Here is a 24294-nt window from a genome sequence, read left to right as displayed (position 1 = left end):
CTATGGCCAAGACAAAAGAACTGTCAAAGGACACCAAAAACAAAATTGTAGACCTGCACCAGGCCGGGGAGACTGAATCTGCAATAGGTAAGCAGCTTGGTTTGAAGAAATCAACTGTGGGAGCATTTATTAGGAAATGCAAGACATACAAGACCACTGATAATCTCCCTCGATCTGGGGCGTAGAGCAAGATCTCACCCCATGGGGTAAAAATAATCACAAGAACGGTGAGCAAAAATCCCAGAACCACATGGGGGAACCTAGTGAATGACCTGCAGAGAGCTGGGACCAAAGTAACAAAGCCTACCATCAGTAACACACTACGCCGCCAGGGACTCAAATCCTGCAGTGCCAGACGTGTCCCCCTGCTTAAGCCAGTACATGTCCAGGCCCGTCTGAAGTTTGCTAGAGAGCATTTGGATGATCCAGAAGAAGATTGGGAGAATGTCATATGAAACCAAAATATAACATTTTGGTAAAAACTCAACTTGTCGTGTTTGGAGGACAAAGAATGCCGAGTTGCATCCAAAGAACACCATACCTACTGTGAAGCATGGATGTGGAAACATCATGCTTTGGGGCTGTTTTTCAGCAAAGGGACCAGGACGACTGATCCGTGTAAAGGAAAGAATGAATGGGGCCATGTATCTTGAGATTTTGAGTGAAAACCTCCTTTCATCTGCAAGGGCATTGAAGATAAAATGTGGCTGGGTCTTTCAGCATGACAATGATCCCAAACACACCGCCCGGGCAATGAAGGAGTGGCTTCGTAATAAGCATTTCAGGTCCTGGAGTGGCCTAGCCAGTCTCCAGATCTCAACCCCATAGAAAATCTTTGGAGGGAGTTGAAAGTCCGTGTTGCCCAGCAACAGCCCCAAAACATCACTACTCTAGAGGAGATCTGCATGGAGGAATGGGCCAAAATACCAGCAACAGTGTGTGAAAACCTTGTGAAGACTTACAGAAAACGTTTGACCTCTGTCATTGCCAACAAAGGGTATATACAGTGCATTGCGAAAGTATTCGGCCCCCTTGAACTTTGCGACTTTTTGCCACATTTCAAACATAAAGATATAAAACTGTATTTTTTTGTGAAGAATCAACAAAATTATTCAGCCCCTTTACTTTCAGTGCAGCAAACTCTCTCCAGAAGTTCAGTGAGGATCTCTGAATGATCCAATGTTGACCTAAATGTCTAATGATGATAAATACAATCCACCTGTGTGTAATCAAGTCTCCGTATAAATGCACCTGCACTGTGTTAGTCTCAGAGGTCCGTTAAAAGCGCAGAGAGCATCATGAAGAACAAGGAACACACCAGGCAGGTCCGAGATACTGTTGTGAAGAAGTTTAAAGCCGGATTTGGATACAAAAAGATTTCCCAAGCTTTAAACATCCCAAGGAGCACTGTGCAAGCGATAATATTGAAATGGAAGGAGTATCAGACCACTGCAAATCTACCAAGACCTGGCCGTCCCTCTAAACTTTCAGCTCATACAAGGAGAAGACTGATCAGAGATGCAGCCAAGAGGCCCATGATCACTCTGGATGAACTGCAGAGATCTACAGCTGAGGTGGGAGACTCTGTCCATAGGACAACAATCAGTTGTATATTGCACAAATCTGGCCTTTATGGAAGAGTGGCAAGAAGAAAGCCATTTCTTAAAGATATCCATAAAAAGTGTTGTTTAAAGTTTGCCACAAGCCACCTGGGAGACACACCAAACATTTGGAAGAAGGTGCTCTGGTCAGATGAAACCAAAATTGAACTTTTTGGCAACAATGCAAGACGTTATGTTTGGCGTAAAAGCAACACAGCTCATCACCCTGAACACACCATCCCCACTGTCAAACATGGTGGTGGCAGCATCATGGTTTGGGCCTGCTTTTCTTCAGCAGGGACAGGGAAGATGGTTAAAATTGATGGGAAGATGGATGGAGCCAAATACAGGACCATTCTGGAAGAAAACCTGATGGAGTCTGCAAAAGACCTGAGACTGGGATGGAGATTCGTCTTCCAACAAGACAATGATCCAAAACATAAAGCAAAATCTACAATGGAATGGTTCAAAAATAAACATATCCAGGTGTTAGAATGGCCAAGTCAAAGTCCAGACCTGAATCCAATCGAGAATCTGTGGAAAGAACTGAAAACTGCTGTTCACAAATGCTCTCCATCCAACCTCACTGAGCTCGAGCTGTTTTGCAAGGAGGAATGGGAAAAAATGTCAGTCTCTCGATGTGCAAAACTGATAGAGACATACCCCAAGCGACTTACAGCTGAATAATTGACTGATTTGTTAAAAAAGTTTGAAATATCCAATAAATGTCATTCCACTTCATGATTGTGTCCCACTTGTTGATTCTTCACAAAAAAATAGTTTTATATCTTTATGTTTGAAGCCTGAAATGTGGCAAAAGGTCGCAAAGTTCAAGGGGCCGAATACTTTCGCAATGCACTGTAACAAAGTATTGAGAAACTTTTGTTACTGACCAAATACTTATTTTCCACCATAATTTGAAAATAAATTCATTAAAAACCCTACAATGTGATTTTCTGGATTTTTCTCATTTTGTCTGTAATAGTTGAAGTGTACCTATGAAAATTACAGGCCTCTCATCTTTTCAAGTGGGAGAACTTGCACAATTGGTGGCTGACTAAATACTTTTTTGCCCCACTGTAAATGTGATATTTTAAAATGATAAATTAGCAAATATTTCTAAAAACCTGTTTTTGCTTTGTCATTATGGGGTCTTGTGTGTAGATTGATGAGGAAAACAATTCAATCAATTTTAGAACAATGCTTTGTGCAAAAGGTCAAGGGATCTGAATACTTTCTATAGGTACTGTATAAATAGGGGTGTACTGTGTATACATATTACAAACAAATAGAAAAGGCTTTATAGAAGGTCTCATTTTAATATATACAATTTTCAAATGACTGGATTGCTGCTCAGAAGCATGCCAGTCAACCAGGAGGCAAAACAATGTTCAGGACATGTTCTGGAATAATAAAGCATGACTAAGCGGAGGAGGATAAATATAGAGTATAAAAGAAAAGCAAGACAGGAAAATAGACTCACTGGTAGAAAGAAACACTGAAATACAGTACTATACATATATACACACACACACACACAATTTCCTTAGAGATCTAACAGCCTAGCTTCTATACATCTCATCTGGTCTATCTCTTGGTCCAGACTTCAACGTAGGATGTCTGCTCCTGTGTACATGGTGATGTAACAGCTAACCAACAGTTCGCTTACAAAGCACATCATACTGTGACACTGACTGTATTCTGAATGTTCTATGTTATAAAACGTTATGGCTGACCTACAAAACATTGTGGAACTGTATTAACAGTGGACTAACGAAACAAAATTACAAATGATTGGGAGAATTTTCCTTTAAGCACAAACAGAATGAACAGAGTGGCTTAGAACTGCAAACCGATCAGTTTCTACGACCGCTGTGATTAAGACTGCAGTGTCACCATCAAGAAACCCACTCCTTTCCTGAGAAATGACACACGGGCTGTTTCTTAATGGTAAGTGCCATACATGTAGAACACGTTTCATTAGTTAGATCTCTCAAGAGTAACATATGGAATGGAAATAAAACTCTCCTGCCTCTGAACTTTATATCCAGCTGAATGTTGGTCTGTAAGCAGTAAGAACAGATGTAAAATGAAACAAAGCAACAACAAAAAGTACCGACTCGTGACTACAGCTATAAGACTTGACAGAAAAGACAACTACCAGATCTAAAAAAAAAATTGACCACTAGACAGTGACGGCCTCGTAGTGAGAGAACAGATAAGTGTAAGCATTACAATACTCACTCCACATAGCTTTCCGGAAGGGCAAAGTGGGGTTTCTGCCATACTGCTTATACCCATTCAGTTCTTATCAATCTATGATTGCACATCAAGAGTGTCTAACATGGGGCTGAGCACATCTCTCCACATCCTTTCACTACTCCTCAGTCTCCCTCTTTGGGGGATCGCCATAAAATTATTCTTTATAAAAGAAACATAGATAAATTGTACAAGTATTTACACAGGGAGGAGAGGGATAACAAGGCGTTTGTGTTGGGGGTCTTGTGCAGTCAGTTGGTCCGATGCGGTTTCTGTCTGAACATTCCGAGAGCACCACTTCCTCCTCCATAGCCGTTGTAAGTGATGATTGACGCTTCTGCGCTGTTTATTTCTGATAGTTTCAAAAGCTATGAAGATGTCCAGTGAAAGCAGATATGCAATTTGTTGACACCACAACACAGTAAAGACTTGGATATACATCATCCTGAATGGTCATTTCAGAGGGAACTGTCAGAGGCGCTCTCGTATTGTCATATTACCAACATTTCAAAAATAAAGGCTCTAACATGGCAGCCGTTCTTAAACCTGGCTGAACTCTCAATATGTTTCTGGTCTTCAGTATCTTTAGTGACCATCACGTGTCCTCCACCCTAATCCCACCATCATTCATCTTGGATTGTTCTAGCTGGGGTGCCTTTCAAGAGAGGGGCACTCTTTTCCCTCCCTTGACTGTCCCAGGAGACTTCGTCCTGGGGCTGCCACATGTCCCTGAGCTCGACGGGGGACGGGGGGGGGTTCCCTCCCTCTCCCACTGTCTCATCAACCCGAGTCTGATTCGCTGGTGTCAGAGGAGGAGGATGACGAGGAGGAGGAAGAGTCCGAGCTGGAGCTGCTGCCACTGAGGCGGGAGGGCTGGGCGTGAGGCTCCACGCCACTGAGCTTCTCCGCTGCAAGAGAGAGACAAAGGGGGTAATCGGATTAGTATTTATCTCAATGCTAAATGCTACATGTGCAACAGCAGTTCCGTGTGTCTGCGTGCATGTGGCTCTCACCCTTGGGTTTCTGGGGTTTCTTGCCAGAGTTGAGCTGTCCGCTGACATCCTGCAGCCTCCTCTCCAGCTCACTCTTCTTCTCCAGGGCCAGTTCCTCTCTGGACTTGCCGGGGCCCCCTTTCTTCACTGTTACACAGACAGGAAGACAGGTTAAAGGTTACATACTCAGCCCTCACATACATATCCAAACATTCCATAGTGAAAGACTGGTTCCTTTTGTATGGTATTAGTCAATCAGAGCGCTAGCATGTAGCATTTTATCACCACAGCACCAGCTTGTAGCATCAGTCCTTTGTAGCATAACAAGGCATTAGCAAGTGTCTGCAGTGACAACATGATGCATTCCCATTCACACCATACTAGCATTAGCTATTTCTAGTCGTTCCCCCTCACCATAGGGCTTACGGGGCTTCTTCCTCAGGCACGTCATGACGTAGCGCTCCAGCTCGCGCAGCGTCGATGGCTTGAGCGTCTCAAAGTCGATCTCGATCTCCTCGGGGTTGGTGTCGCGCAGCGAGGGCTCGCGGGACTGGATGATGTGGACGACGCGGCCCAGCTTTTCGCCGGGCAGCTTGTTGATGTCCAGGCTCAGCTGGCGCTTCTCGTCGTACGACATGGGAGACGTCTCCTCCTCCTCCTCGGAGTCATAGTGGGGCAGCATGGAGAATGCAGGCGGGGCGTAGTAGGGCATGGTAGCAGCCTGGGACTTCTTGGTGTTTCTAGGGAGAGGGAAGCTGTTAGAGGCCGTGGAGTAGTCCTAGAGAAATTGTATGCAAACTTTTCCAGCACGGAGCCCATTTTCTTCACGCCGAACTTGTGGGGACCCAATTATACATTTTTTTTGTAATCATTTCTCGTGACCCCACGCCAAATATAATGACAACCTACATTGACACATTTACATTTTTTTTTAAATCACCTTCAATTCATCATATTTTCATCTCTTATCAAAATTAACTTGATATACTGCCCCATACAATAATCTGTACTCTGCAATCCCACTGCAGTTTCTATAGAAACAAATGCAGGTCAAGTTGGAAATTGGATTGTGATGAAAGAAAATGGTGTAAGAAACTTTTTAAAAAGCAAAGTGAGGAAACAGAAAAGGTAGAAGAGGAAGCAATGTGAAAGTCTACAAAATGAGACTGAAAACAGCAAATAAAAGCAAAGAGAACGGTTGTGTTTGAGGTCAGTGTGTGCTTACTTGCTGCCCTTCTTCTTGCCAGGGCCTCTCTTGCCCTGTGAGGAGGCGGGAGCTGAGCTCCTGCTACTGGATTTACTCTTCGGAGTCCTCACCGGCTTGGTCATCGGCATCTCCCAGTCCTCACCCCCTACCACCGTGCTGGGCCGTCCTCGGCTTCGCTTCTCCGGCTTCTTCTTCTTCTTTTTCTCCTTCTTGTCTTTCTTCTCTCTCTTCTTCTTGTTCTTGACAATTGGGCCCTGGGAGAGGGCTGCCAGCTGCTCGTGTACGGCTCGGAGCTGTGACCAGGGGGCAGACCAGAGGTGGAGTGTTCAACTGGACAAATACACTTCACTTATATGGCTAGACCATGAAGGAATACTGTGATATTTTATTTAAATGTTTTATTTAACTAGGCAAGTCAGTTAAGAACAAATTCTCATTTACAATGACGGCCTACCAAAGAGTGTAACAGTAAGAAAATACAGCAAATAGCAGGCTTGTGAAAATACATGTTTGAACACAGAGAGTACTTGTATAAACATGTACACCAAATGAGTGAAAGTATGCATACTAGCATGGATTTGTCTGAATATTAGAAATACCTGTGTTGGAGAGATGTCTAAAACTCTTGATGCAGTCTATGCTTGTGGTGTGTAGATGAAAGCTGGCCTGTGTTAGGTATGTGGTGCGGTGTGTTCGGTGAACGGGGGGTTGAGTCTACCTGTGTACACACCTGGTCCTGTAACTCGGCCAGGCGGTGTGCTCGCTCCTCCTCGCTGTCCGAGCTGCTCTCGCTCTCGCTGCTGGGCTCGCTCTCCGACGAGGAGGAGGAGGACGACGATGACGACGAAGACGAGGAGTCACCGCCGCCATGAGCGTGAGTGCCCATGCCACCGCCCATGCCTCGGGACTTGGGAGGAGCCTGCTGGAGGGGCTCGTCAGGCATCTTGGCGAAGCGGAACTCAAACACGTCCTAGTTGGACAGATGGACAAAACGGAGTGAGCTTGTTTTTTACTCCATTGTGGATCATGTCCCTTTTGTTTTGTTACACAGTAATAACAGTTATCACAAGAAACAAAGTTGTAGGGACAGGACAGAGAAATGGAGTCAAAACTATTTATAGATTAGACAATAAGTAGACTTATCCAGTGACGTTCAGTCATTGCAATCTGCCAAGGTAGACTAACACATATCGCAGTCATTCCTGGTGAAACCCCCTGAGCATGCAGTTGACAGAGGTCAAGCAACAAAGGTGAACTAAGGGTTCCAGGGGGAATTGTGTTGACAGAACCGAGCTCACCTGCAGCTTGCGGGCCATGCCCACCACGTCATGGTCGGGGGGGTTGTATTTGTAGCAGTTGGAGAACATGAGTCGGACGTCAGCGGAAAACTGCTGCGAATCCCTGTACTCCCGACTGTCCATCCTCCTCTGAGAGAAAGATGGGAGAGAGAAAAGACTGTTTTAAACTCCAACATATAAAGGAGAGGACTCCAGATAGGGATAAGCCCCCTTAGTTTCATACTGTGACAGATATCCACGCAAAACAAATCTGAGAAGATAGGAGGTAATAATCCATGAAATTTGTATTTCAGCCACATTCAGTTCTCATTGAGTCAAGGCAATGTGACATCTCTATCTTGCAAGCTGACCTTGATGTTGCTGAGGTCCATGGGGCACTTGATGATGTCGTGGTAGTCGTGCAGGCCCAGGGCCGAGGCGTCCACGGGCTTGTAGAAGGGCCAGGCGTAGGCCGCGTGTTTCTTGGACAGCAGATCCTTCAGCACGCTGCTACAGTAACGCAGCTGTTGACTCAGCTTGGCCCGCCGTGGCGCCTTTGGCTGCACAGAGTCCGGCAAGTCTTTCTTGGGGGGCTTGATGGGGCGTCCACTGCCACCGCGCCGAGCCAGGGTCTTCCCGCCTCCAGCCATCATGGGCTGGAGCAGAACGGGGCCCCCTGGGCCCATGGGTCCTCTAACCAGGCTGGGAGGGGGGTCCATGTCCCCCAGGGAGGTAAGGGAGAGGGTGGAGGGGTCATGGCTCAGGCCTTGCCCGTGGCCTCCTTTCCCCAGGCCCACCATCCGACCCCCTCCTACGGCCAGGGGCATGGTTATCATGGTGGAGGGAGTGGTGGTGTCCGCCTTCCGCTTCACTCCCTTCTTCTGCACAGGGAGAGAGAAGAGTTATAGTATGGTATTCTATAGCCAATATACAGTGTGAAGGCAGCAGCAACAAGTGTGTAGCATCAATACAATGTACAGTACTATAGCAAGTTCCTATTCAGGTCTTAGCATCTTGAGTGAAGTGTGTTGAGGTACCTTAGCGGTGGGCAGTGTGGGGGGCAGGCTCAGCAGCTGTGTGGGGGGCAGACTCTTGGGCAGCATGGTCAGAGGGGGGGTGTCTGAGTCACCCGTGTCAGAGGAGGAGTATGCTGACTGGGACACCGCAGGGACCTGGTGAGCTTTTGACGCTGTAAGATGGGCAGAGAAAAATCAGGCCCAAGAACACACCCATGGTGATAACACTGCCAAGAATATTATGGCCAAAGATGTACAGTGCACTACACATTAAACAGGTTGTTCCAACTAATCTTTTACCAAACATACACAGTACATCCACCAACCCATCGTTGAACATTGCTCTTGCCTGCTTTTCCCCACCACAATCTCCAGAGTGACTCACCGTTGGACTTGCGGCCTCCTTTGCCAGGCTTGCCCGGTTTGCCCCTGGGGGCAGGAGGGGGCAGCTCAATCTCCTCCTGGGGCATCTGGGCCACCTTCTGCAGGAACACCTTCTCCAGGGACTGGGCCATCAGCACTATGTCATCTGTGGGCTGGGAGAGAAGAAGAGGCCACAGGCACTTTGTAATCTAAATCCAGTTAACACCGGTACATCTACAGTTGCTGTGAATATGGAAAGGCCTTGTGATAAATTAGATTAATATATTAGGTATGTTGTCATTGATGCATTAGCCTGACCTACACATATGTAAATATTATGGCCATACCTTGTTGTAGATGTAGCAGTTGGTGAACATGGTGTTGAAGTCCTGCATGCACTCACTGGCGCTGCGATAGTAGTTGTTCTCCAGCCGCTTCTTGATGGTTCCCATGTCCATGGGCTGCTTGATGATCTTGTGATAATCCTAGAATAAGAAAGAATGGAATGAAGAAAAAGAGTAATGACAGTTGAAAGGTGGTGTGGCGAGGATGTAAACTATGTACAAATGCTCATAGGTGTAGGCCTACATGGTGGTGGGTTGTAAAAGCTTGCAACTCCTATGGCTCTCTAGGACCACTGTTGGTGACCACTAATCTCTACACTTGTTTATAAACAAACAGTGTAACTCACTGGGAGGTTGAGTCTGAAGGCATCCACTGGCTCATGGAATGGCCAGGCAAAATGGTGCCTCCACAGGGATTTGATCATAGCCTTCTGGAGGAACTGCAGCTGGTTGGTCATGCAGCCCTGCCGGCCGGGGTCCCTGACGGGGGGCTGGACCGGGGGAGGGGGCGGCGCGTACGGCAGCTGGGGGCTCTCAAAGCCTTCATACAGCAGCGAGGGCTTCCGCATGCGCTTGCCTTGGCCCGAGGCATGGTGCTCCATCCCGCCGCCAGACAGCCCCACCACTCCCAGAGAGCTGCTGACCAGGAGAGAGGAACAGAGGGTGGGAGAGGTTGAAGTAGTGGGATAGACAGGACAGGCGGTGGGAAGACAGAAGGGGATGTATGAGGGGAGAAATACAGAACCTCAATCATATGCTAAAATTATCCCTCAGCTCTGGCATTTCAAAAGTAGTAAGCTACAATGTGCCTGATCTTTGCGATACTTCATTGCCCTACAGTCAGTGTCAATACAGTCAACTAATTGTGCATTGTAAGCCAACCTTCATGACGACAAACTTTTAAGTGCAGGCTACACAATTCAAGCAGGAAAGCATTAGGAAGGAACCCTTCGCCAGCACAGGCCCTTTGCCATCTGCTCCCTCACCAATGCAATGAGGATTCTATCAATAGGCTGCCACTTTTGGCACAGCCCGGCAACCCAGATCACTGGATGGGAAATTGAGGGCAGTTAAACTTGCATTCAGTGGTAGAATAGTGACAACATGCAGGTTCTCCCTCTATTCGCTTACATCTTTTGCACTGTGTGGACCAGATTGCCAATTTTATCCCAGTCGCCCAGGGCTAACACAGCATGCACATGCCATCCCACTGACACAAAGGGAGGCAAAGCTCATGAGCTGATTTTCCATCTCAGGACTTACACACACCCAAACACAACATGGCCTTGTTAAGTTAAACGTTTGGAGAAAGAGCTGCAAAGTATCTGGCAATGCATTAATAATATTATTCATTAATAACCAGGGGGAAAGACTGATAGTTTTGTAACAACCCTGGGTTTATAAGCGCAGATATCGACTCTGCCGGCTCGAGCATGCTGTAATGAAACAGGCAGGGAGCAGGTCTCGAACCCTCGACCTTCTAGCCCAGGGTGATATCGACTCTGCCGCTTGAGCTAGCTTTTGGGGCACAGTCGATAGCGTGCTGGACTTCTGGCTAGAAGGTAGAGGGTTCGAGGCCTGTTTCATTCCATTGGTGTCAGAAGTGATCGGACCTTGCATCCACGACAGTGCGTGTGCTTGGCCGGTGAGCGCGTTCCTATAAGACGTAGAGTCGCAAGCTAGCGCGAGGACGCGCTCTTTGAAAGGAGAGAGTAGTGTAACGACCCTGAATTTATAAGCACGGATATCGACTGCCGTTTGAGCATGATTTTGCACAGTCGATAGCGCGCTGGACTTCGGGCTATAAGGTCGAGGGTTCTGTGTCATTACAGTATGTTGCCCAGTTTACTGCTCTCTCTGTGAGTACTTGTTATACTTAGCCTAATCTCCCAAGTATTTTCGTTGAATTCACTTTGATTTGTGGGTCTTAACCGGTAATAGGCAATAATCAAATGCATTAGCTAGTTAAATTGTGATATGCTTTCATTCTTAACTGTGGCAATCATTTCAGCCGGCAGAGAGGCGAGGCTTCCGCGCTTATTTATAGTCATTGCGTGGGATCAGTGTCGCCGCGCCGCCTTTTTGAGTGTGTGTAAACACACCGATGCCAAAACAGACCCTCAGGATCGTCAGTCAAAACCGTCAAACTCCTGTGACTTAAACCCTTGTACAACTATCCAATTAGCTCCTCATGTTACTAGCTTGTTTATGTGATACACCATTTGTGGAAACGCTAACGTAGTTGGTTAGCTTGGAACCATAGCATGTCAACAACTGAATCCAGCTAGCTACCAATCTAGTTAGCCAGGACGCTAACGTTTTCTGGCGAACATCAGAAAGTAAACAACCGGGGTAGGGCAACTGAATAAGCTACAAATAAATTGCACATCTGCGGCCCTAGCTCGGTTTATTTCTCTGTCATTAAGATTTATAGCAGGAAAATGGCGGTGGCGCAGTGCCGCTCAATGAAGCGTTTCATCACCACAGCCAATTCTAAACAATCCCCCAGCACTAAGTTATTGAGTAGGTTGACTCACACAATAAGTCAATATCAACCTCAATGTATGGTTAACTATCTAAGGGGGTGTTAAGAACAAAACACATCTCTATATTTACATCTTACTAGCCAACGGAATATTTTAATTGGTTCGTGTCAGAGTTGAGAAAAGACTAGTTAGCGAGCTGATGCACCGACAGTGAATACTCGCTAACTAGGTTTAGCCATTCCGTCCCGATTCGTGTTAATTGTCACGCCTGCAAAATCAGTTCCGACCCGAGCCTGAAGGTACAATGTTCCTAAAGATACCTGTCAAGGGGCGGGTTAACGGCCGTTTCCATCAGGATGGATCCGGATTCTTTTTATGTTCCAAATTTGTCCACTGTTATGTTTCTACTAAATAAAAGCCGAACAGTTCTACAATGAAATGGCGCCGAAAAGCTACCGCCTGCCGCTTTATAAACATATCACGTGTCGTTTCCGTGCAATTCCTGTCGGGGTTCTCGTAATACTTGCTTCCGATTGGCTACTCCGCATAGGTGCTAGATTATGTTTGGCTATCCACGCTGTCTGTCATTTAACATGCCACACCCTACAAGAAGAACATCCTGTCCCGTTAGCTTCAGGCGGCTAGTCTAGCTAGTTAGATAAAAACAACACAGATTATTTGTTTATATAACTGTTACCATCTTTACGTTCACGAAACCGAATGCTTATTACGAGCTACTCCGAATTATAAATACAAAACAATTATTACCGGTGGTCTTCCTCATGTTATGACTGGGTAATATTTCCCAATGGTTGGTTAGCCCCAAGTAGCTAACGGTGGCTAGCTAAAACAGCCAGAAAATCACCAGCCTTTTAGGCACACTGGCACCTAACGTATTGGCCCTCCAACCTTCATTCTCCTTCAGTTCCGCTATTGGGGTTGCCTATGGGCAGGTTTACTTGTGGGTTATATCAGCTGTATCCAATTATATATATATATATATATATATATATATATATATATATATATATATATATATATATATATATATATATATATATATATATATATATATATATATATATATATATATATATATATATATATAAATAATTTGTCACATCAGTGGGAGTTTGGGGCAGTTCAGTCGTGACATGATGATGCCGACGTTAAAATAAGTTATTGTCAACATCTTGTCATGACATGGCTAATTTTTCAGACAGCTTGATTTTCTCAATTTGTTTCACATCATTCTAAAGGGATAGCCCCTAGGCCTACTTGATGGGTAATTTATAACAAAACCTTTCGATATTTGCCAAACATTTCAAAGTCTGTTTCACTAGTAAAGTGGAAAAACTCAAGTGAAATTAAAATATTGATCAATGAACCATCATATTTTTGAATAAAATATATAATAATGAAAGAGAATGATGGCTGTTTTGAATTTGGTCAGGTTAGTGTGGGAGAGGTGGAAAACTATTATCCATCAATAATGATGTGGGGTGGCAGGTAGCCTTGTGGTTAGAGCGTTGGACTAGTAACCGAAAGGTTGCAAGATTGAATCCCTGAGCTGACAAGGTAAAAATCTGAACAAGACATTTAACCCACTGTTAGTAGGCCGTCATTGAAAATAAGAATGTGTTCTTAAGTTCTTAACTGACTTGCCTGGTAAAATAAAAGAATAGCGGTAAAGGAACCCTTGATGGGAAACTATTGAGAATGGTAGCGGACTGTATTGCCACCGCAATTTTCTATATCTTTAGCCAAAGCCTAAAGTAGTGTGTCCACAGGCGTAGAAGGAAGCTAAATTAATTCCACTGCCTAAAAACAGTAAAGCACCCTTTGTTGGCTCTAACAGCCACCCAAATCAGTTTTCCTGCCTGCTCTTAGTAAACTGATGGAGAGAATTGTGTTTGACCAAATACAATGCTATTTTCAGAGAACAAGTTAACTACTGACTTTCAGCATGCATATAGAGAAGGGAACTCAACCTGTTCTGCACTGTCTCAGATGACAGATGATTGCTTAAAATAAATGGATAATAAGATAGTTGGAGCTGTATTGTTAGATTTCATTGCAGCCTTTGATGTTAATGATCATAAATAGTTATTGACGAAACTCATTTGCTTTGGCTTTACAACACCTGCCAGCACATGGTTGGAGAGTTATTTATTCAATAGAACCCAGAGAGTGTTCTTCAATGGAAGCTTCTCTAGCATCAGATATGCACAGTACGGTGTCCCTTAGGGCAGTTCCCTTGGGCCGTTACCCTTCTCTATTTCAAAAATGATTTCCCACTGGTCTTCCTCATGTATGTCTGTTATAAAACGATGTTCTGTGTTTTTGACACAAAAATCAACTGTACTAGTTGGTCAGACTCTGGTCTAGTCCCATCTTGATTAGTGTTCGGTAATATGGCCAAGGGCAGAGAAAGACCTAGCAAAGCCACAGCTGGCTCAAAACAGAGCAGCATGCCAATTCCAGATTGTCTGCATAGTCAAATAACATTCAACTCAGACACCCATACATACCTCACAAGACATGCCACCAACATGACACCAACAAATTCACGACAATGCACAGTGTTATACAGAGCCAGGATTGCATGGAACTCCCTTCCATTCTCCAATTACTCAAGCTAACAGCAAAATGACCTTTAACCCTTCATGGTTTTGTTAGTCACCCAATGTTCGCAGGTCTGATGGACCCACAACATAATTGGGTTTTTAAAACAATACAGCCATAATAATTTACGTAAAAATACTTAATACTTAGATGTTGACATTTCAATTACAAGCAATATAGACAGCATACATGGTTCATATTTGCCGTTTACCTCTGCTAGATCACATTTATAAAAGCACTATTAGTTTAAAAAATATATAATCCAGACATGGGTGGAATAAATCATGTTTATCTTGAACAAATATAAATGAAACAAGGTGTTCATCACTATTGATGTTTATTGCTTTGAACTGAACAAATTGGAAGGACACATTTTTACATACAGTATTTTATGGAAATGATAAATGAGCCTCATTGAACACAAATTAAGGCCGGTCTACATACCATATGAGGGACAGAGTTTTACTGTGTGTGTGTTGCAAATGTATTTCTTGAACTTGATGTATGTGTACTGTGTCTCCCTGTCCTTGGGTCCACACACATCACAGCGCTTCTTGTTGCTTCCGGCTGCAATCTAGAATGAGGAAAACACTTAGTTCAGGAATGTTACTAACATCTCACTCACTCACCTATATAGTTACAGCAGGCTAAGGTAGGAGAGTCAGACACACACACATGCAACAACATCACTCACACTTACTTCCGATATTGGAGTTGTTGGTTCTGTGGGTTTGACGGATGGGGCACCAGCATCCTCCTGAATCCCCATCACGATGGCTGCAGAAGCTGGAGTCCTTGGGATATGTTGCCTCCTCTGGATTTGTGGTCTTACCAATGCCTTGCCCAGCTCCTTGAGAGAGAGCTGTCTCCTCTGGAGCTTCCCTCTTCCAATCTGGGTTCAACGCCATCCAGATGACAAATGCGTTGTACGCCAAGATGTTGAAGAATATCACAAGTGGCCAGCGTAGGGTTCTTCTTTTACAGTTGTAGCCAGTCACTAGCTTGTATAAATTGTCCACCCCTTCTTTTGTGGCATTTTAATCCGTTATGATTTCTGTTCTTTGATGTTCCTGGTCACAGATTCTCACATCCCTATGCAGCGTACTCATGAGTACCACATTTTTGCCTTCATATGGCATGAAGGACACTAGGGACGTGTTGGCTGTGAACACAAACTTAGGTCTGTTCCGTGCATTCAACAGCTGAGGTGGGAGTTCTGGTTTGTTTTTTATACTGTTCCTACCATCGTCAGCTTCCTCTTGAGGACCTCCTGTCCCAGCTTGTGCAAAGTAAAAAAGTTATTGCATGTGATGTTGTGGCTACGGAGTCCCTTTGTCACGTCCAGGACAACTCACATCCCTTGGTTCTTCCCTTGGTTCTTCTCAGGGGCTCCTCCATATGGCTTCCCCATATACGATTTCAAGTTCCACGCATATGATGAAGCAGCATCACAAGCAGCCCAGATCTTGATTCCATATTTAGCGGGTTTAGACGGTATGTACTGTCTGAAGGGCATAAGCTGCTCATCAACAGTAACGTTGGGCCCAGGGTTGTAAAACACGAGAAGGTGGTCCACCCACTGACCTGATTGCAGCTAGCTTGTCTCTCTGCCACCGAGCTGGTCTGGTGTCTCGGTTACACTAACTAGCCTCTCTCTACAAAAATAATTTCTGCCTCCCGGGTGGTGCAGTGGTCTAAGGCACTGCATCACAGTGCTAGCTGTGCTACCAGAGACTCTGGGTTCAGCCGGCCGTGACCGGGAGGTCCATGGGGCGACGCACAATTGGCCTAGCGTCGTCCGGGTTAGGGAGGGTTTGGTCGGTAGGGATATCCTTGTCTCATCGCGCACTAGCGATTCCTGTGGGGGGCCGGGCCCAGTGCACGCTGACCAGGTCGCTAGGTGTATGGTGTTTCCTCCGACACATTGGTGCTGCTGGCTTCCGGGTTGGATGTGCGCTGTGTGAAGCAGTGCGACTTGGTTGGGTTGTGTTTCGGATGACTCCCGTACGTCTCTCCTGAGCCCGTACGGGAATTGTAGCGATGAGACAAGACAGTAACTACTAACAATTGGATACTATGAAATTGGGGAGAAAAAAGGGGGTAAAAATAATTTTAAAAATCATTTCTAAGGACCTCTGAGCAAAGATTTTTTTTTTTTTGACATACTGAGCCACTCACGCAAAGCTATTAATTTGTTGTGCCCCTCCCCAATTTGCACCTGGCTGGGGTAGAGTGTGGGAAAATACAGAATGTTCTACAATGTATCGAAATAATGTATTGTAATAGCATTGTGCAAGTTCCCGCAAGGCATTGTGTAGTTTCACACACTACACAGGGTAAATAGTGCGAGAAAAGCGGGAGACAGACAGGTTCTTGGTGCTATGTTGAAACAGCAGGCCCAGGGAGGAGGAAGACAGAGTGAAGGCACACAGCAAACCTTTTTGTTGAATTTTTACTTGTTTTCACCAACACACTTTTCCACACTTACCCTCGGGTCCAGTGGACCTGAACACCACACAATGTAATATACATGTGTGGAGGGGTGCATAGTGTGCACAATGAAAATGTGTTATTTTACATGTTCATCATGAGCCAAGGCCATTGAGTCTCAGGTTGAAAAAATAATGAATTGTATAATTTATTTTAGTAAACATTGAAAATGGGTCCCACAGACCCAAACACCACACAAGGGTTAAAAAATAGATTAAACAACATGTCATGGATCAGCGAGGACTTTGAGGGGACAAGCACATGCAGACCCATTTATATTATTATTATTTTATTGTTTATACATCGTTGTAGATTCAGTCTTCCCAGCCTGGTGCAGGTCTACAATTTTGTTTCTGGTGTCCTTTGATAGCTCTTTGGTCTTGGCCATAGTGGAGTTTGGAGTGTGACTGTTTGAGGTTGTGGACAGGTGTCTTTTATACTGATAACAAGTTCAAACAGGTGCCATTAATACAGGTAACGAGTGGAGGACAGAGGAGCCTCTTAAAGAAGAAGTTACAGGTCTGTGAGAGCCAGAAATCTTGCTTGTTTGTAGGTGACCAAATACTTATTTTCCACCATAATTTGCAAATTAATTAATTAAAAATCCTACAATGTTATTTTCGGGATTTTTTTTTCTCATTCTGTCTGTCATAGTTGAAGTGTACCTATTATGAAAATTACAGGCCTCTCTCATCTTTTTAAGTGGGAGAACTTGCACAATTGGTGGTTGACTAAATACTTTTTTGCCCCACTGTATATAGTTAGAACACAAATGTGGGAGAACAATTTAACAAAAATAAAAGTCAAAATAAATACAAAAGGCATTTGGGGCAGAAAGAATACTTTAGTTACACTATAGTGCAAATAGAAAGTGTTCTGCCTGTTCACCAGATCAGCATAGGTTCCACCTTTCTCCAGCAGCTCAACATGGCCCCCCTCCTCTAGCACCTTTCCCTCCTCGAGAATGACAATGTGATTGACCTTCTCCACAGTGCTCAGCTTATGAGCAATCAGCAGCACTGAGCAGGGGTATGAATCGTTGAGCAGAGCTTGGTGGACCTAAGGACATGGAGAGAAACATGATGAGTTTGTTTGAATTAAAGCCACTGAACTGTCAGAGATTAGCTGAGATTAAAATACACTGTAAATCAATATTTAATGTTAGGGAAGGAAGCAACCTCCATTGGGTTATATTGTGAGTAAATTATCAACAGCATCTGATTATCCCCCCCAAAAATAGATCTGTCAGTCTGTTGTAGTGAAAGATAACAAGATTCAGAGTTCTCCTACCAAATGCTTGCTCTCTGTGTCCAAGTTACTGGTGACATCGTCCAGCTCTAGAATCCGAGGCTGTCTGATCAGAGCTCTGGCGATGGCAATGCGTTGCTTCTGCCCTCCTGAAACCTGGCCTCCCTTCTCCCCGGCATCTGTGGAATAAAGAACAACAATTAAGTATGAACAGTAGAGCTGGATAACACACATCCACTACAATCGTGTCATCAGTAGGTTACTGAGGGAAAAGCACTAACAGTTCAAAGTTAAAGCTATGCAGAGAAAAGTGTAACGTTCTATCAGTAAGGACTAAACAAAGCCCCAAAGAAACAATATTACCAATCCTATCAGGATGAAGTCAATATGAATGAAGCTTTTGGGACATACCTGTATCATAGCCATTGGGCAGGTCAGAGATGAACTTGTGGGCGTTGTCCAGCTCAGCAGCCCGGTACATCTCCTCATCAGTGGCATCATCTCTGACATATTTCAAATCAAAATCAAATCACAGTTATTTATAAAGCCCTTCTTACATCAGCTGATTTCTCAAAGTGCTGTACAGAAACCCAGCCTAAAACCCCAAACAGCAAGCCATGCAGGTGTAGAAGCATGGTGGCTAGGAAAAACTCCCTAGAAAACCCAAAACCTAGGAAGAAACCTAGAGAGGAACCAGGCTATGTGGGGTGGCCAGTCCTCTTCTGGCTGTGCCGGGTGGAGATTATAACAGAACATGGCCAAGATGTTCAAACGTTCATAAATGACCAGCATGGTCAAATAATAATAATCACAGTAGTTGTCGATGGTGCAACAAGTCAGCACCTCAGGAGTAAATGTCAGTTGGCTTTTCATAGCCGATCATTAAGAGTATCTCTACCGCTCCTGCTGTCTCTAGAGAGTTGAAAACAGCAGGTCTGGGACAGGTATCACGCCCGGTGAACAGTCAGGGTTCCATAGCCGCAGGCAGAACAGTTGAAACTGGAGCAGCAGCACGGCCAGGTGGACTGGGGACAGCAAGGAGTCATCATGCCAGGTAGTCCTGAGGCATGGTCATAGGGCTCAGGTCCTTTGAGAGAGAGAAAGAAAGAGAGAATTAGGGAGAGCATACTTAAATTCCCATAGGACACCGGATAAGACAGGAGAAGTACTCCAGATATAACAGACTGACCCTAGTCCCCCGACACATAAACTACTGCAGCATAAATACTGGAGACTGAGACAGGAGGGGTCAGGAGATACTGTGGCCCCATCCGATGATACCCCCGGACAGGGCCAAACAGGCAGGGTATTTGATGTTCTCCTTGACAGAACGAGCAAACAACACCGGCTCCTGACTCACCACACTGATCTGAGAGAAATTATTCATTTAGATAATGCATTTAGTTGGTTAATAACTTCTCGGCAAACACTGTGATCATGTAATTTTCTTTAAAGGCTGGTAGTTTATTATGTTAGGCACTAAAATAGCTTAGGGGAAGAGTAACATTGCTTCGATTGCTGTTTGTAATGACCTGGTCGTGCAGGTACTGGTTCTTGTAGCTGTTCAGTGGCTGTCCATCCAATAAGATCTCTCCTTCCTGGGGCAGGTAGAACCTCTCCAGCAGGCTCACACAGGTGCTTTTCCCTGCTCCAGAAGCCCCCACAAGGGCAGTGATCTGCCCAGGTCTCAGCTCCAGAGACAGGCCCTGAGAGAAATTGAGATTTAATGTATGTTATTTGAATTCATATCCAGTATATGTGTATACAGTATACTGTAAATATACTGTAGATACCTTGAGCACAGGTGTATCTTCCCTGGTAGAGTAGGTAAATATGACATTCTTGAACTGAACATATGTCCATAAGTTTCTGTGGGGAAAAGGTGCCTTCTGGAGGAACATGGGGCTGTCCACATACTCAAATATCTTCTCAGAGCCACCGATTGCCCTCATCACACTTGGGTAACACGACATCACGGTCTGTCAGACAGGAGGTGTAAAAGCGGCACCAGTAAGTGACTGTCAAAATGTTGCTACTCAAAACTCTAGTTGTGATTCAAATGTTGTGATACTAATGAATCATTTTGACCCCCTATTTTGCTGTAGAACAACTTGGCAGTGCCTTGTTAGGGCGTGTACATTTAGGTCTGTTTGGATTTGGCAGTAGGGACCAAGCTTAAGATGGCGGCAGGTAGATTGAATGGAGATTGTTCATCTATGGCCTTACCTCCACAGCAGAGGAGAACTGGAGCTCGTAGAGCACAAAGGCCACCAGGTCCCCACTGCTGACGGCCCCCCCTGTCACCAGACTGCCGCCATAGTACAGGATACTGACCTTCAGGAACAGGCTTGACATCTGAGAGGGAGACAGATGGGGTGACTATTGATTATGACTAGGGACCAGAGTTTTCCAGATCATGTAACCAGGAAACACTCTGGGACCTACAGTAGTTATAGTCTATAACAATGGCCCAGAGCTTTCTCTCGTCAGTTCACATGGCCAGGAAAAACTCAGGGCCCTTATTACAGACAAATTCATACAACCTCATGAGTCAACGTGCAATCCAAGCTCTTTGGAACTGAATTTGATAAATTGCTCTCACCCTGTGACCATTTACAATTGAAGCTGAGACTCACGCTATTGGTCCAGATTGAGGCTGCGTAGGCTGCTGCTTCCTCTTTATTCAGAGAGTAGGTCTTCTCCAGCCTCTTCCTGTAGCGCTCCGTCTCGCCCTCCTCATTGGCAAAGCTGCGTACTGTCTTCATAGAGGAGAAGGTCTCCGTGGCAACGTCATTGGCCTGGGCTAGTGACTTTTGAACCTTCGCACCGAGTTTATGGGACAAAAACAATATTCACAGTTACCTTCTGATTGGTCAGGTAACATTCTGTTCTGTCTGCTTTGTAGTGCTATTTTTGGTGACTGTAACTTGTAGAATCAAGATGTATGCAAACACGAAACTGCAACTCTCAGACAAGGTTACTCATCACGGGAGTGTTCAGTAGTTCACAAAACTACCCCCACTATAGCCTGGTCCCAGATCTGTTTATGCTGTCTAGCCAACTCTTATTGACATTGTCACCCCATACATTTTCTCCAAAAGGCACAAACAGATCTGGGACCAGGCTACTTCCACAACAATAGGTTCGAAAAGGTCTGATTTCCTGTACCTGGTACCACTTGCCGGGTATCTTTGGTATGACCCAGATGATAGGAAGCCCCATAGCGGTGAAGAGTGACAGCTTCCAGGAGAGGTGAGCATGAAGATGAAGTGGAAAGTGACCCGCATGAAGTACCACATCAGCAGACTCAACTTCTCACTCAGAGACTCACTCATGTCGTTGGTGTCCGTGGTGATGCGTGACACAAGGTCACCTAGAACAAAGGTCATAGGTTAAGTTAGCGTGCAAATATATATCACATATATATATATATATATATATATATATATATATCATAAAGCATAAATATATAGCATATATACTTTGAAGAAATGAAAGACCCGCACAATACTCTTGACAGGATCACTCATGTTTATTTAGATACTCTCCTTTTCACATCACTTTGGACATACAGTATGTGGTTATCAGTTAGCTTAATCAATTAGTAAACCAGCAAATGTATAAAAAATATATATTTAAGAAAGGTGAAGTACAGGTAACTGCCAAAATAAAGAAATCACTTGAGCAAATTATGGATACATAGTATATTGAAAGCAGGTGCTTCCACCCAGGTGTGATTCCTGAGTTAATTAACCGATGAACATCCCATCATGCTTAGGGTCATGTATAAATATGTCCAGCTGCCCATTATTTTGGCTACCATGGCTAGAAGAAGAGATCTCAGTGACTTTGAAAGAGGAGTCTCAAAGCAGTATAGGGGGTTAATGTGTGTGTGTGTGTGTGTGTGTGTGTGTCTCAGTCACCAGATCTCAACCCAACTGAACAATTATGGGGGATTCTGGAGTGGCGCCTAAGACAGCGTTTTCCACCACCATCAACAAAACAAGAAATTATTCAATTTCTCGTGGAAGAATGGTGTCAATCCCTCCAATAAAGTTCCAGACACTTGTAGAATCTATGTCAGAGCGCATTGAAGCTATTCTGGCAGCTAGTGGTGGTATTTAATTTATTTAGGCAGTTACCTGTAGATTGCAATGAGATATGACTCACCTGTCTGAGCTTTGCCAAAGAAAGGGATCTCCTGCTTCAGCACCGACTGGAAGCCTAGGCGCTGGAGGGAGGTGTGTATGCGACTCATGGTGATGTTGTAGATGAGGTAACACACAAACTCACACACAGCACTGAATGATAGAGATGGGAGAAGGAGGGCAAATAAACACGTTACTACAGTATCATTACAATAAATGCCCTATGAAAGGAGTATCAATTGGAAGGACTCAATAGTATCACATCAACAATTATTGATATATGCTGTACCACACCTCATGACTGTAATCAGAGACATGACCGTGATGGCGTAAGTGAAGGCTTCAGACTCGTCTTCATTCATAATCCAGTCAGTCATTCGGCCGGTGTAGTGGGGAATAGCCATCTCACCAAGGGAAGAGATGACGACAAGACTCAGCACAGCTCCAAAGCGTATGATATAAGGCTTCATGTATCCCATCAGTTTCTCTAGAGATGCCCCAGTCTTCTTCTGTGGTTCCTTGGTGGGCTTGGTAAGAAGAGAAGGGACGTAGCGTGTCCAGTACAACCATGCTACGACTGTTACGCAGTAGCCCTAAAGTAGCTGAAAAACAAGTGATTTTAGTTTGTTTGGTTTATCCATTTTTAAAACAAAAAGGGTATATATATTAATATATAATGGAAGAGCAATGGAAGCAGAGGACCCCCATGCTCTGGAGCCCCTCGAAGCTGCTCATCCATAGGGGACTTCCAGGGAACGTGAAGGTGAGAAAGAGGTGGAGGCCGGCACGGAGCAGGCTTCCACCCCACAAGGTGATGAGGGGATGGGGGAGGAGGAGAGGGGAGAGTTGGGCCAAGCGGACTGTCTGCACCACACACACATCCATGCACAGGAAGAGCAGTGGAGAGAAGTTCATTTTCGGCATTCCGAACAGGCTTTAGAACAGGAGTTTGGGACAGATAGATAATGAGGTTGAGGAACATCAGGGTTATATTGAGGAGGACTAAGTGGGATACCATATGGAAAATGAAATGTGCACATAGATCTGTTTATAGCCTATTATGGAAAAAGTGGAAATTTGGGAATTAGTTCACACAAAATCCCAATTAAACCCTTGGGACATAGATTATCTGAAAATATTGGAAGGAGTGTGACCATTTAATGAAAAACAGCTGGCCGACTAATAAGAAACACCATTGGGTGCTGGAGTATGTAATCAACTGTTACGTTATGGCGCTTCATTTTTACTTTCACTTTCAACTAGGTGAATTTCAAAGTCGTTTAGGCTTCAGGATGGATATGACGAATGGTATTAACACATTGCAATGCATTACGTAATATATATAATACAATATAACACGCAAATTACTTTTTGAAAAGATAGACTACTCACGTTTGCATGTGGGCTATTACGAGTGAGGTTGCAATGTATTCTAAATGTCAAGGAAACGATAGCCTATATCTATTAAGAATAGATCTAGCCTATATTCTATGTTACACCCTCATATCATACAAAGGGCCATTTTAGTATTAATTTAGTTATACTGCAGTCTGAGACTGGACTGGAGGACCCCACGTTCAAGTTGGTGATTGTGCTTCATACCAAAACCGAAAATACATAACTGGAAAGTCTCTCATGAACGACCCTCTTGCCATGCCTTACTGAGTTTGGCAAACGCCGATTTTAGATTAATTATACTATGCTATGCTTTATGTGAAACGACTAGGTGATTACTGTGTAAGGGCTTGATATATCTGAAAATGTTGTACAGTAAATTACTTACTGGCTGATTCACCTTTGAATTTGAAAGGAATCTCATGTAGAATAGCGACATCGTGTGGAAAGCTTGATGACCTACACGATGATAATCATAATCATTATCACTGCTCTATCATCGAGACATTATTTCCACGATAATCTATTGCATATTCCCCCTTGACAATGCACAGCAGCCTAATGCTTTATATAGGTTTATATAAACTCATCATGTAAAACATTTAAAAAACGATTCTAGGTTTTTGCTCAAATACCTCAAATGAAGGTCAAGAGTAAGTAGTATGCCTTAGCCTGAAATAGACCCCCGCAAAATAACTTGAAAAGGCACACAGTCTTTGTTGTACCACCTGCTGTGAGGCTGTGAGTCCTTAGGTTAAGGATAAAAGAAGAACCCCCTAGTTTCCTGTTCCTGTATCCATCCTTTCATTTGAGACAGATGACATAAGGTGCTGCAGCTTTATC

General features: G+C 44.4%; 1 protein-coding gene and 1 pseudogene across 7 annotated transcripts; both read right to left on the bottom strand.

Moving 5' to 3' along the window:
* Positions 1-2900: 2900 nt before the first annotated feature.
* LOC100136302 (BRD2-like) lies at positions 2901-12451 on the bottom strand. 7 transcript variants are annotated; one of them, XM_036963280.1, is made up of 12 exons: positions 12314-12451; positions 9407-9695; positions 9063-9200; positions 8738-8888; positions 8374-8525; positions 7708-8217; positions 7358-7486; positions 6778-7029; positions 6078-6352; positions 5267-5592; positions 4874-4999; positions 2901-4768 (listed from the first exon to the last, which is right to left on the bottom strand). In XM_036963280.1, exons 2-12 carry the CDS (start codon positions 9659-9661, stop codon positions 4641-4643), a joined length of 2442 nt encoding a protein of 813 aa, XP_036819175.1. In that variant the 5' UTR covers positions 9662-9695; positions 12314-12451; the 3' UTR covers positions 2901-4640.
* A 2261-nt stretch (positions 12452-14712) lies between these two features.
* On the bottom strand, positions 14713-23028 carry LOC110505167 (annotated as a pseudogene).
* Positions 23029-24294: the final 1266 nt, after the last annotated feature.

Source organism: Oncorhynchus mykiss, chromosome 3, assembly GCF_013265735.2.
Source record: "Oncorhynchus mykiss isolate Arlee chromosome 3, USDA_OmykA_1.1, whole genome shotgun sequence".
Taxonomy (NCBI): Eukaryota; Metazoa; Chordata; class Actinopteri; order Salmoniformes; family Salmonidae; genus Oncorhynchus; species Oncorhynchus mykiss.
The sequence above is the reverse complement of the archived record's forward strand: the minus strand, read 5'-3'. Positions and strand labels throughout refer to the sequence as shown.